Below are 14,377 nucleotides of genomic sequence, written 5' to 3'. Positions count from 1 at the left end.
GTTCCATCACTTCCATGAGATTATCCAAATTTTGGCATATCTTATGTAATCGAGACAATGAATGAAACGTTCACCAGCATTCTTTTATTTTTATCAATCTGTACCTCTTTTCCTACAAGTATGCCAATGATTTCCTAACTAATGATGGATTGAGCAATATATATGAATATATCCCTGCATTATTTCCCTGCATTGTATCGTCAGTGAAATATAAAGTAGCAAACGACGGCTTATTCAATCTCATATTGATATCCAAACAAATCATTGGCCGAGTTTAATATTTCACAACAAGATTGAGAGTGGAAATGCTCATCTGAAAAATTGCCAAAATAGGGAAAGTGGTTCAAAAATCATCCTCATAATAGAAGTCTAGGAGCCTTTCAATTCACGTAGTTTGGTGCCACCTTCCGAAAGCAAGTTGTATGAGACTCAACACGTAAACAATTTGATGATTTGGTGAAAGTACGGGTCGATCAGCAACATCCCAAGAAACCAACTCTTCGCAATGTAATCCAAGGAGCAGAAGATTGTCTCTGCACGCACTGTAACAGAAAGAACAGAAGCTGCACCAAAGAGAGATGGGAGGAGAAAAAATGTTCTGGAGCTCATTAATGGGATTTTCTGCAGACTGGGAGCTCACAATAGGAGGGTGATTGTTGCTGACCTAGAGCTTGATAATGTGGTTGGGAATAGGTATGCTTGGAAGTTGGAAACAAGAAAGGTAAAGGGTCCCAAGTCTTAAATTGAAGGGAAATGGCAGTGGTGCATTTGGCTTGGAACCTCAATGAAAGTTCTATAGCGGGAGCTGTTGCATTAGTCGCTGTTGATGTGCAGTTATGTTCAACACAACGAGCTAAAAACAGCTTCCAACTCCAGAGCTTCAGTACTCCAGAGCAATGTAGAACACCTCAAGTTCGACATGCGAAGGTTTGGTGTTTGCTTCATTTGACAACCTCACAATTCCATGGAATTAAACATTCATGATAAAGAAGGATTAGAGGGATTTAGAGCATTGAAGCTTACATTGTTATCAATTTATCATTTATTTTACTGCCAGTCTTATCCCAATACAACAAAACTGAAATCTCAGAGAGAGAGAGAGAGAGAGAGAGAGGAATTGAAATCAGCTCTAGGTCTTGCTGAATTTACGGCCAGACATCTTCTCTGACTCGAAAAGTATGTGATTTATAAGTCCCCTTGCAGCACTGAAAAACAAGGCATATTAGTATAAAGAATATGCAGGTTCCGTGAAAGCAGATTGAGGTCTGTATGCCTGCATACAAATATTTTGCGTATTTATAAACTAGAGTCATCCAATAGTTTTCAGGTTAAGTTATAAATCATGAAGGATGTTTGGACCTAAGGAAATGCAGAAAGGGCAAGAGACACCGATCAAATATTAACGCATTGAGGCATAATAGAAAGCACAATGACACCATTGTCTACTAAACTCACAGAACCGCTAGATACTTACTCATCCTTGCACTTTTGAATCTTATCGGGATCAGTCTCATGCATATTTTTCTTGAACTGCTGCCGCACCATATCAACAACAAGTTCTGTATTGTGTTGCTGCATTACAGAACAAAACCCCAAAATCATATCCTTCTCCAAAAGTTACCATATGATATGTCAACTTATTCCGTATTTGTTTCATCAAAACTCACTAGATCAGTTTTCCTATTATCATGAGACATCACGAAACAAAGTCAAGCAAGACAAAGCTCTCTAACAAATGAAAGTAGACAGTGCCATCTCTCCCTACTTGTCAAATATACTTATCAAACAACCAAGTCCTACTTCATAAACAAGCTACTCAAGGATAACAATGTTGCCTAGGATATAGTGTTTTGGGGCTTTAGTCTTGGTTCACACTTTCACAACTCACAACATAAGGCAGTACATTTCTTGTTCTAGTATCTAGGTTAGTAATTCGACTATTCGAGTAATAAAAACATGAACTGCTGTAGAAGCACGACAATGCCGAATTACCCACAAACATATGATAGAAGATATGTCATACAGTTCCAAGATTAACCAAAAAACCAGCAACAAGTCTATCATGTTCTTCTAGTTCTAAATCAGCTAAATCTCTATTCGAACACAACAACAAATAAAAGAGCTCAAGAGAGAGGGGACAAAGTATTGGTACCCGATGACCGACATACTTGGCTCTTCGAATACACTCACGGTAAAGCTACAAGCAACCAAAGACAATGAAACTCAATCAGAAGCTTCCAAATGATTGATATTACTTTGAAGGATGAGGGAAGTAAAACTGACTCTGATGGCATTGTTAGCAAGCTCAGGAGGCAGGGCGGTTTGCAGAGACGGCATACTTGCTTGGGTAGTTTGCTGAAACACAAAAATGGCGATCAGAATTAGCGCGATTTTGACAGAGGCATTTCGTCGAACAGCTTCAGGGTACAAGAAGTGGTACGGAGACGAATTGGGGATTGAAATTTAGAGACAATTGAATGAGTGAGAGGGAAGTGAGGTCACCGAATCGAATCGAAGTCAATGGTGGCGGCTGGCGAGTGACTTGGTATCTGGTTCGGTCTGATGTTTTCGGTTCCAGAAATGCCTTTAATACTGTGCCATAACTAACTCAACACGACATGTCGTTCTGTCAGGATATACACCTCTCCTTTTTTGTTGTAAAAACTCTTGGGACGTATAGTGGATCGTGTATTTACACATCGTGCACATGTAATAAATGAGTGATGTCACTAATGTGTGATACTAGTGACTAATATTACTTCAAGCCACCATTTGATTTATCAATAAAGATGTTACAAAATCAGTAGAATGTTACATAAAACTTTGCATTGATGTATCATATATGTACTTGAAAGTCACCTTCCAACTTTGTTTTGTTTGGTAGTTTTTTTTATTTTTGGTGTCAATTGAGCACATTGAACTTTGTTGTATCCGACTTGAGGAGATATTGGAGGATGGAAGAGATGTAAATGAAGAAGCAGTCAGCTAATGGAAAATGATAGAACGAGTGAATTAGGCGCATTTCATTATCAAGCATAGAGATTAGAATCGAAGCTAATAGATTCAAAAGACAAGTAAATTTTGATCACTGGTCTGTTTTATCATTGTTGGATCATGGTCTATATCAGTTCATATAGCGACACCCTTGGATATAAACAGAGACACCATCAATTATTTTGTACGAGAATATGACTTTTATTCCTTACATAACATTACAATATTGTAAAGGGTTGTTTTTAATTCGTAAATCGCATCACACAATATGGGGAAGCCCCAAATAGGGATGGAGCCTAAGTAATAATCAAGATCCATTACCCATGTAACAGATCACAATGGCTCTAGCTAATTGGCTCTATACAGTAATAATATTTCTACTATACCAAACCAATCCAAAGTAAATCATATTATTACTAGCTAGCTAATTAACTCATATCCTAGCAAGTATACTGAGGCACCTCTGCCAAAGCCTCAGGCTGACCATCTTGTAAACACTCAATAGGGGGAATAGTTGGAGTCTCTTGAATCCCATAAGCATTCCAACAAAATGGATCATCCATTAGCTGACCTTCATACGGGTAAAGCTCAACTTCTGAGAGTGTAATGTTGGTGCAAGCCACAGTGTCACTACAAGCAAAGTGAATTGGAGGCTTCCTCACATCATAAGTACCCTTGATCGTTCGATACACCACGTCGGTGACGTGCACGGCCGAGGTTTGGTTCAGGCAACCCTTGGAGGTGCAGTAGTACTGATCGACGAGCAAGCAGTTCAGCACATTCTCCATGTTGATGTTTTCGAACAGTATTCCTGAGACGCAGCCCGTTCCGCCTTGCCATGTCTTGATACGGAGCCCGTTATCTGATTCTCTTATGACAACATCACGGACTGTGATGTTGGAAACACATGCCTGCGAGTTGTGGACACCAAGGCTCCCAATGCTGCAAGAAATAGATCAACAGACATTGCTTAGTGTAGGTCATGAACGATCTCTCTCACTCATTAATGAAATGTGTAGGGCCAGAGCGTTGTCTCATGCTCATTTTAATTCTCCTTATAATAAAATATGCACAATAAAATACCTCGAATAAGTTGAGATTTATTTTGTTTCAATTTCGTAAACTAATATAAATAATGTCATATGGTCAATTCATTGAAATCGCGCTTTTGTACCATTTCAACGATGGGGATGTGCTCATGTAGTTCACGTTTGATACAAGAAAAGCTGAACTAATACCCTAGCTACCAACTGTTAAAGATGGATATACCCTTTTGGAGGTTGAGGAAAGAAAACGAGTTGAATGCAAATGAAGCTTTGGACTCAATTGGTAGGTCTAGCAGCCAAGAACACAATCTATTAATTCTATTGTACCTAATTCCGTGACTTGGCCCGCAAGTGACTCCCATTATATCAACGTCGGCACATCCTGGACCTATGGAAATGCAGTCATCCCCTGTTCAGATCAAATTGATCAGATCCTGCATGTAGATAAATATAAGCTAGTAATATGTAAATCGATCTCTTACCGTTGCTTATCATTGAGTCATAAATTCCCACAGATTTTGTGTTCTCTATGTGGATTCCATCTGTGTTGGGGCTAAGTTTCGGGGAAGAAATCGACAGCTTTTCGATCTGAACTCCTTCGCAGCCGTCGAATTTCATGTGGAACATAGGACTGTTTTGGATTCTTAACCCTTTCACCATCAAGTTGGTGCTCATGAAGAATCGAATCAACTGTCAATGACAAACGAACACAGTTATTTTGCAGTCTAGCTACTCCATCAATAAATCAATTATCAATTACTGCTTGAATTTGCTAATACATATGAGTACTTACAGCAGGGCTATCACATGGTCCTGATGCTGTGGATCCATCGGGACCCTGAAAAGAACAGAGTAGTTGATTTTGGCATTTAGTGACTGAGCTTTTCCCCCATCAAAACAAAATAGAGCTTATTGAATTGGTATAGATGATGAATATGTAGAACTATTACCCTGTGAGGTTTGCAAGGCAGATCCCACCATTTTTGGCCATTGCCTTCGATGGTTCCACTTCCAGTGAACGTCATTTGGTCTAGTCGATAAAACACAAGCCATTGTTTATTGCTGTCTGCTTTAGGCCAAGCCTTTGGCCCGTCGGGTGCCATCAAAATCCCATCGACCTGTTATCACACATTTGAAGCATTTTAATTAGTACGAGATCAAACTATTTATATACATCAATACATATACCGAAATTTATACAAAAGCGTCGATGGGTAATCCCACATCCAAAACGGTATTGTGTTGGATATACAATTGAACCTCAATAAATGAGTGTTCGATAAATTAATAACTTTGATTAAATAATAATTTTTTATAGTCCCAATTCGGAACTAATGTATATTATTAGAAACCTCGCTAAATACATAAAATAATATATTTTTTGAAATCTTTTAGGTCACATCGAATATATAAAGTAATAATTAATTTAATAAAATTAAAAAAACAGTTAAAATGATGAATAGTTAATTAAATATTTAAAATAAATAGTGAATAAAATTCATAATACAAATTAAGGAAAGTAAATTTAAACTTATAATTTTAAGTTACTTTTAGACATGAAATTTTACTAAATTTATAAAGTAAATATAAATCCTAGCTAAAAATAGACATAGTAGTCATATTAAACCATTAACATCAATTCAGTTAGAATAACAATAAAACTCTCTATAAAATAATAATTCATTAACTTATCAATAAATGAATAAATTATTGATAATATAATAATTTCGTTAAAATAATAATTTATTTTGATCCCAACATTATTCATTGTAGAAATCAAACCATATACAGTATCATCATACATCTCATTATTTGGGAAGCTAAATGTCCACAAATGGTATCAAAAATTCAAAGACGTGCATTTTAAAGATGATTATATAAAAGATTTACCACTGTAATCTTGTTCAAAAATACAAAACACATTTTGTCGCATTTCCATCCCATCTTTGCTGAATTCCCATAATTCAGTCTATTTATGAACACTATCAAGAACAAGAAATAAATTAGCAGGAAAATTTAATTTCTAACTTACTTGGAATACTAGTCCAGGCTTGCAAGGACCGGAAAAAATGGTGGAAGTGATCTTGAAGCAGTAATCAGCAGGAGCCAAAACGACAGCGCCTTCAACTGCACACGCCGCTTTCCAAGCATCTCTAAACGCCTTGGTGTCATCAGCATCGCCGTCTCCGACGGCCCCGAACGACATGACGTTGAATGTACAATCCGTGGCGTTGGAGTCATTTCCCGGATCCTCGGGGTAAGGGTCGGATGGAACATTCGGGGGACTAGTGCTTGGTGTAGAAGGAGCAACTTCAGTTGGCGGTGGAGATACTACTGGCTCTGAAGATTCAGGCGATTCCGGAGATGGAGTAGGGGGTACTTGTGACCCTTTACTGGTCTTCTTATGGTAGTGATATCTACCATGTACATTGCTTGGGTTCTGGACTAAAATAAGACTGACAGTAATCCAGAAGACTAATATAGTACGGTGCTCCATGGAAGAAGATGAATGGGGTACTCCCAAGTTTCTGAAACAGAGAAGAAAGGAGGAGTTAACTAAAAGGGAGAGAGGACCAGATAGCACTGACCAGTTGAATCTAAGCTAGCAGAGAGCTAGTCACATTTATACTGAAAACAAGTACACGTGTCGATTTCAGGTTATTGTAGGACAAAAATATAATAGAATTATACTAGAGCATATTGGGTATGGGAAACTGACTGCTTGGGAGGTTTTATGGCGATTGTGGAGTTTGGCTTTCTATGGCGATTTTTTCCGTCGACTGTTAATACCAGTTGTTCTTTAGTGGAGGGGTTTCTTTCTGGTGATGATGTCTAGCTATTTTGGTTTGTGTTCTTTCTAGGAGTGCTGTGTTGTGGTCCAGCTGATCGTAGTGAATATAGAGAGATTAATTAGTTAGTGCATCCTCCTTGGTTTTTAATTTCTGAGGTGAATACTGCATGGGACGAATATTATCTGAGTCTCTAGGGTGTGGTTCTGAGCTTGTGAACTAGTTTTTTTTTTTTTTGGTTAATGCTTGTGAACTAGTTTGAGGCTGGAGTATTCTAGAACAGAGTGCTGCTGAAATCAGATATGTGTTAAAGACTGTGATACCAAAAACTAGCAATTCTGTTGTCGGAAAAAAAAAAAGAGCTATTGTTATTTGCAGTAAAGTTACTTGGATTTCTTGAGTCCGATAACTTGGGTGAAGGTTTAGGGTTTAGTACTTTGGTTAATTCAATATAAACCACACTTTATTCTGAGTTAGTCCCCAGCCTACTCTCGGCCGGAAAAAAGTTGACGTCAAACGTACAGGAATTGAGGATAAATAGATTTTTGAGAGTTGGTATGTTAAAGCATTTTCAGCACACTATTATATTTCAGCACACTCTATGAGAAGAAATTGGCCGGTAAGCAGGTAAGAAATGATTAGTCGATTAGTAACGATTTCCTGGACACCCTAAGGAACTTATCCTACAAGAGATTATTGATGCATATGAATAATGAATGCTCACTGCATTCCAATCAAAGCTATTCTTTTTGACAAACTATGTAACTCCAAGATAGATCAATATACATACGTGGTATATATATGTCCACTCAACATGGGACGTACGTACTCTTTACTTTCTATGTCTGGGAAAATACACATGGAAAAAGACCTACAGATATTGGATTCGTTTATTTAGGGCTTCATTATATATCATCCTTCATTGCCCGAGAGGAGGGTAATTGAAAATAAATCATTGCCTAGCTCAAACACATATGTAGTACATATATAATCTGTTAGGTCCAGACATGTCACAGATGCATACTAATACACTAATTACTCTACTTAATTGGTTATATTAAACCTCGATCATGATGGTATAGAATCAAATGCCAATTTGGGTGCTATTTAATTCCCTCTGGCAAAGTATATTCTACTTTGTGTAAACTAATACTGGGGAAATAGATAGAACAAACTAAGCCACATACGCATAATCATACTTAAATCTCTTAGTACATTATACATGTGATACTGTCATATCAGAACTCTACGAGAGAGAGATCCTTTTAGGGCTTTGGAATGTAGGGACGAGAAGAGAGAAATAAGAAAGGGTGAATGTGGTGATGGATGTAAAAGCAAATATTCTCGTGACTCTTGATTGTTGTTTTGCTAGGAGTTGCTCTTTGTGGCCATAAAAATAGGAAGCATATACTAGTAGGTGGACGACAACAAAATTTAATCAATATCACGGGTTCGGTTAAAAACCCTACCTATTCATATGGCAGCTCTCTCTGGTCCATCGACGCATTCATAAAAAATTATGCCCTCACTCTTTATCATGCACAATCTTGATTGGTATTGAATGTCTTCAATGTCGACCAAACCAGTATTTCTATATCTTAAATAATATCAAACTACATTATGCATGCAATGATTAATTAGTGATCAATCATCACAAGAATATGAGTTATATCCGAATTATCGATCGACGTCGATCTACATTGCAAATCGGTTAGCTATAGCAGTACGTGCTACGATAACCATTACTATATATATACGACCAAATATCACTCTATTAATTATGTGCAATAATACAGGTACAACTAGTAATGACTAATGTAGATACAAAGAGTTCAGTTCCGGTATGAATGAGGCAATGAGCTCTCACCTTTGTAGAAGCTAGGGGAATGTTCTTATTGTACATGTTGTCTTTAATTAAATTTCATCGTCAAGCTCGATTGGAAGTAAATTTGTCGCATACCTCATTTATGCCAATTACATACCCACCACCTTAAGTAAATGTCAAATGTCATTTTTCTCAAGAAATTTGTATTATATTATTATAAAAGATACTTAGCATTTATTTAGGGTGGTGTGCATGATAAGGGTGAGCGACAAATTTGTTTCTAATTCTATCACATAATGCGATAATCTATAAGATGCAGTATTATAGCAAAATATGCGTGTGTTGTAACAAACCATGTTCGAATTACAAGCATTCAACTATGAGTACTCTTAAACTATCGGCATAAGAATTCACCTGAATCAATTGCGCGCGGTTGCACCAACTTCTGTGTTCTGTCGTTCGGATAATCTTCGATACCAATCAACCAATGTAACACGTACAAAACGAGTTTGATCGTAACTTGATGTGGAGTAACTAAGCTTGCAAATGCAGTTGTGATCGATCGATCACTTGCTTTTGGTAAAATGCAAGTTACGAAGAAGCTTTTATAGAGGGGATGAAGTACGTGGTGAAGAAATGGGAAAAATATGAGTACGTGCATTAACAAGTGCATGTGTTTGTCTGAGCCTTTCACGTGCGGGACTCCTCCTCACGGGTCGGACGTTCCAACACAGAAGACCCAGAATGCGTGACGCGAACATGTTAATCTGGGCCGCAAATATTGAAAAACCTGACACAAAAGCGCGATTGCTGTCATCTTGTGGTTCCAAGAAACGACACGTAGCAGCAACGTTCCCGCAAACGCCTTACGCGCTAGTTGCTAGGGCTAACGAGCACATGACCGCGCGGCCACGTGTCGAGTCTGTGAAGGGGTTCCTTCACATGCCGACGCTATTTCAGCGGGAATGGAAGGAAGGATCGAGAAGAAAAGAGCCACGTGGCGGGCAGGAATTCACGGGGTGGAGTTTATTGCGAGTCACGGGTGAGAGTGAAGGGTTAGGGTTTGTGGTTAGGTTAATTTAGAGTTTAGTTGTGGTTTGTATAATGGTTAGCTTTGGTTTTAAGGTGGATCCAAAGCATAAAACATATGTTGAGCTGTTTTGCCCACCAATCCACGATGTTGAATCAAGAGCAAAGGACAGGAGTTGGGTGTATTTTGTCTTAATCACCTAGATAGATTTGTGTTTCTTCATTTGGATTAGTTTACCAGGTCATTAAGCTTTATTAATCATATGCGATCAAATGTGTGACTTTCGTGTATCAAAATAGTTGGTCGATCTTAGCAGAGATCTAGCTTGGTGTTTGCAATTAAGAATGATGGTAACTATTAACACATCAATAATGTTGCATGCAATTATTACAAATTATAAAGTTGATGGTCATTTCACATGGGTCCGTCAAAGATTAGTCTCATAGTGGAGGTTTTATTTTCGGCCGTGAGAATACCCTGACACCCGGTTTCTAGACTGGTCCCTCCGTTTGGGTATGCAACGGTGTACCACGTACCGTGGAGCATTAGAGGTTGTCCTCCGTTCGATTTGCCTTCGGATCCCACATATGAAATGTCTTAGAACTGAAAATAAAAAAAATGGATGGATCGTATTAATTTATGTACGTTTGATATCACTAGACCAACACTTGTTAAATAATTGATAATCATGTCAAGAGACTCAGTACGTACCTATATGTACTAGCTAATTAGTTCATCAAATGTACACAGCTTAGCTTAATTTGATTCAATCTCACACCTATTGTTGTCTATAGACTATATGGTTGTTGGTGATGACCCAATTGTTTGATTAATTGAAGGCATTCGACATATTTCGATCACTTAATTAGTTTTGAAGAAAAACATTCACGATGTACACGAGTTTGGATCGAGGCAAATCTAGTAATCTACACCAACATGGCATGTAATGAACAAACGATGACTTGAAAAATTGATTGTCCTGTGATGCTAGCTATAATTTTTGCCATTTTGGCAATTGAGATTTGAGAATGTTTGATGCTAATATGATCCGCGTCTATTGTTCAGTACAGTACGTTCTTAGTGTTGTTGTTGAGCAATTCATTATTAACTCGAGATGCATGCCAACAAATTAAAGTGACAAATCATAGTATGATACCATCAGCGCTTTACTGTAAGCTAGCTCGTGCATGTATAGCTCAATACAGTAACTAATTAAGTTCTTAATTGTTTTCAATGTGCGTTAGACTACCTGGCTATCGTCGATGTTGAATTAAGGGCTAGCAATGGACCGGGTTTTCTAATAATATCAAGATTCACTGACTACTCATGTACTCGGGCCTTACGAGTTTTTTTCGGGCTGGGCTCAGGCCAGATATATTATATTTATTTATAATATATATTTATTAAAAAATGTGGTAATTATTGAATTAAATATAGTATAACATATAAGAAATATAACTTAATAATTTAAATTAATTGACATATTTAACAAAATATATAGTTATAAAATTATTGATTTAAAAACTGAATGAGTTTTGGCGAGCTTTTAGTATGGCTTATTAGGGTCAGGTCGGGTTTTAATTTTATGGGCTCCATCGGGCCGGGCCTAGTCTTTATACCCTCGGCCTTTATCCAGCCTTATGCCCATAAGACCGGGCTTCAATGAAATTTTCACCAGGGCGGGTTGGGTCACCCTCGGGATTTTAGGTCAGCGGGGCAAATGATGACCCTTATGTTGAATTGCCGCACTCATGGAAATGTGGGATATATGCATGTTGTCTCACTTTCCCCTAGCTATTCGATTTGCATATTAATTGAACCCTAATTAATTAAGTTTATTTCTGATATTATGTATGCTCCTAGCCATCTCACATTCTCACTTAAGCTGAGAGAGTCTCGGTCAAACCGTAAGAAACCCTAATATATAGGGCAAATCCACGTTACATCTTCTAGGAGTTGCGATAGTCGACGAAGGAGATGGTATCGATTTGGAGGACTTCATTTGAGAGATTATCTCAGTTCAAAGTATCTTGAGATCCCTTTAAACTAAAATGAGAGTAACTATGTTCAAAATGTAAGTCAAAACCCGAGGTTGCGATCGATCGACTTTTTTGCGAATATTCACTTTTGACTTGCTCTTCATATGATAATTTTTTTGTTCACTCGATCGATTTTTGCCTCCTTGTGTTTTATCTAAAACAAGATTTTAAACAATTTTTTTTCTAAAAATGATTGTGAGGGCGCACTTAATTGGTGCGAGGGATGTTAGGGAATTGTGAACAAAGAGTCAAAAGTTGTTCTTGGCTTATTCCATGTTCGCCTGTTCCATTTACCTTAGGATAAGGTTATAGGAAACTGTACGTTTAGTTTAGTCTCAATCAGTTCTAGTTTCCAGTCTCTTGAAGCAAGATGATCGATGTTCTTCTTCATCCTCTAGCATCCTTTTCGAAGCTTGAATTGCAGGTCAATTTCAGGACAAGATGCCACATTGATCAAAGCCAATTAATAGGACAAGATGCCACAACATACGTTCATTTTGGGCTGCAGTTGTTGTAATGTTGTTGGTGTGCGTGCACGGCCTGCCTTTTAGTTTCGATGGTCCTTAAACAATTTTAGCCGCTAATGCCGGCTCGGAGATTTAAGGATTTGAGATGCCACTAATTAGCTATGTTTTTCACGAAATACATACGGTAATTATAACCAACAAAAATGGAAGAATTAGTAAGAGATTTTCACTCCTCCTCGTAAACCTATTGTAGACCCGTTTAAAAAAAAAAAACTTAAACGGCGGCGGCCTCGTAAATCTTGTTTGTATAAAAATCCAATATCTAAACTGAAGAAAGAGTTCTACCTACAAATCAAAACTGTAATCCACACAAATGAATATGAAGACAAAACGACACAACTTTCATTTGGAGTCGGTTGAGTGAAGACACCCAAACTTACAATCATAAGACTGATAAGAGGGTTTGTATAAGCTGGTTTTAAAGAATGACGTTTGGAAGAGTATTTATTCAAGGTGTTAGGAGTGATTTATCTTGAAACTCTCGTTGAAAATGATAAGAATTAGTATATTAGCCATATGGAATAATTCCTCGAGAAAACCTTGTATCTTCATGAAGGCCTTAATTTTTTTTTTTTGGTTACCGCCTTATCATATTTACAAGATTTTAGAATTATGAATTTTTTTCATTTTCCACCATTAATCTCTGCATACTGTAGGTTGAATTTTCGTGTCGTGAGCTAAGTGTGTTTTTTTTTTAGAAAATGAATTAATTTCATTGACTTAAGGGCCATTATTATACTCTTTCGTTATCAACCCTAGGTGTAGTAGGGAGGAACAACATCAAATTGTATAGAAAATAAATCTAATCAAGCATTTTGTGCAAGAATATGCTCAACCTCATGGTCCTCATCAGCTACCCGTCAGCATTAGATGTTGTAAAAAGATGGAACCATTTCCAGGCGCGGATTTAGGGGTTTTGTGGGGGGACTCAAGTCCCTCCAAGAATTTAAGAAATAACTAACTAAGTATATGACATATATTTATATGGTATAGTTTTGTATGTTTGGTTTTTAAATTTTGTTAATATCAAGCCCACTCAAGATCAAATCCTAACAAATGTAAATTTTTGTGTCTATTTTTCAATTTACTTCCAACTTCCTTGACTTCTTTAACTTGTATATAATTAATCCATTTTATTTTCATTGGGCATTAATTTTGATTACGCTCTTTAATCAATTAGAAAAATTTCTCTTTGCAATCGACTAAACTTATGGTAATTATGAATGGATTGTTATTTCACATCAATAAGATATATATCTAATACATTATAGTTAAAATATTTTATGCGTTATAAATTTCTATCACTTCAGTCATTGAGAAAAATAATTAAAGTCCCATCGAATTGTAAATCCTGAATCCGCCACTGACCATTTTCATTTGTTATCTCAGACCCATGGTAAGAAAACCCAAATGCGAGCTTCCAATAAACCATCCTGATCGAACAGCACGCACAAGGTCCAAACAATCAGTCTTAAAACAACAAAGGGGCAAAATGGTTGGAAGAAGCCATGTGATGAATACCCCAACCGAAGAGCAAGAAGCTCCTATTTTATTTGTGACTTTGTTTCCCTCTGTTAGTTTATTTAATGAAAGGGTCCCCTAATGAAACTTACGCCATTGCAAAATAGGTCGACCATTTGAAACAGAACAATTCAACAATTCACATCAATTTCAACATCGTCTCATTAATTGAGTGGCTGAGACACAAATGACTGATTAAAACAATGCCAACTCATCTTAATCTTAATGATGCCGCTCAACATCAATTTTATCATTTTAGTAAAACTAACCAAATAACACAGATTAGGGGAATATCCAAATAAATATCTAATGCAAGTACCCGATAGTTTAGATGTACGCGTGATAATTCAACCTAAATGTATGCTTAAACCGTTTGTTCGTGACTCAATGTTTACAATAATTTATTAAATGCAGACTAAACATAAAAAAACTATAGATTGGAGCAAATTATGTAATATTAATTGAAAATCAGAAGAAAAAACTTCAATAAATGAAAGAAATAGAGACTATAATCTCAGAAAGAAAATAAAGGAAAAAGAAGAAGAAAAACAACAAAAATAAATCCAAGGACACCTGAAGGAGAGAGTACAATACCACAATGTACGG

General features: G+C 37.0%; 2 protein-coding genes across 2 annotated transcripts; both read right to left on the bottom strand.

Annotated features, from left to right (window-relative positions):
- Positions 1–1,008: 1,008 nt before the first annotated feature.
- Positions 1,009–2,591, bottom strand: LOC126791489 (uncharacterized). The gene is made up of 5 exons (XM_050517946.1): positions 2,503–2,591; positions 2,284–2,355; positions 2,153–2,197; positions 1,475–1,572; positions 1,009–1,205 (listed from the first exon to the last, which is right to left on the bottom strand). The coding sequence occupies exons 2-5, from the start codon at positions 2,335–2,337 to the stop codon at positions 1,130–1,132; spliced, it is 273 nt and encodes a 90-aa protein (XP_050373903.1). The 5' UTR covers positions 2,338–2,355; positions 2,503–2,591; the 3' UTR covers positions 1,009–1,129.
- A 589-nt stretch (positions 2,592–3,180) lies between these two features.
- On the bottom strand, positions 3,181–6,611 carry LOC126790968 (polygalacturonase At1g48100). The gene is made up of 6 exons (XM_050517357.1): positions 6,073–6,611; positions 4,991–5,158; positions 4,834–4,878; positions 4,523–4,730; positions 4,368–4,449; positions 3,181–3,936 (listed from the first exon to the last, which is right to left on the bottom strand). Exons 1-6 carry the CDS (start codon positions 6,535–6,537, stop codon positions 3,435–3,437), a joined length of 1,470 nt encoding a protein of 489 aa, XP_050373314.1. The 5' UTR covers positions 6,538–6,611; the 3' UTR covers positions 3,181–3,434.
- Between the last annotated feature and the right edge of the window lie 7,766 nt (positions 6,612–14,377).

Source organism: Argentina anserina, chromosome 4 (genome assembly GCF_933775445.1).
Source record: "Argentina anserina chromosome 4, drPotAnse1.1, whole genome shotgun sequence".
Taxonomy (NCBI): Eukaryota; Viridiplantae; Streptophyta; class Magnoliopsida; order Rosales; family Rosaceae; genus Argentina; species Argentina anserina.
This window is presented reverse-complemented; position numbering and strand designations above follow the sequence as displayed.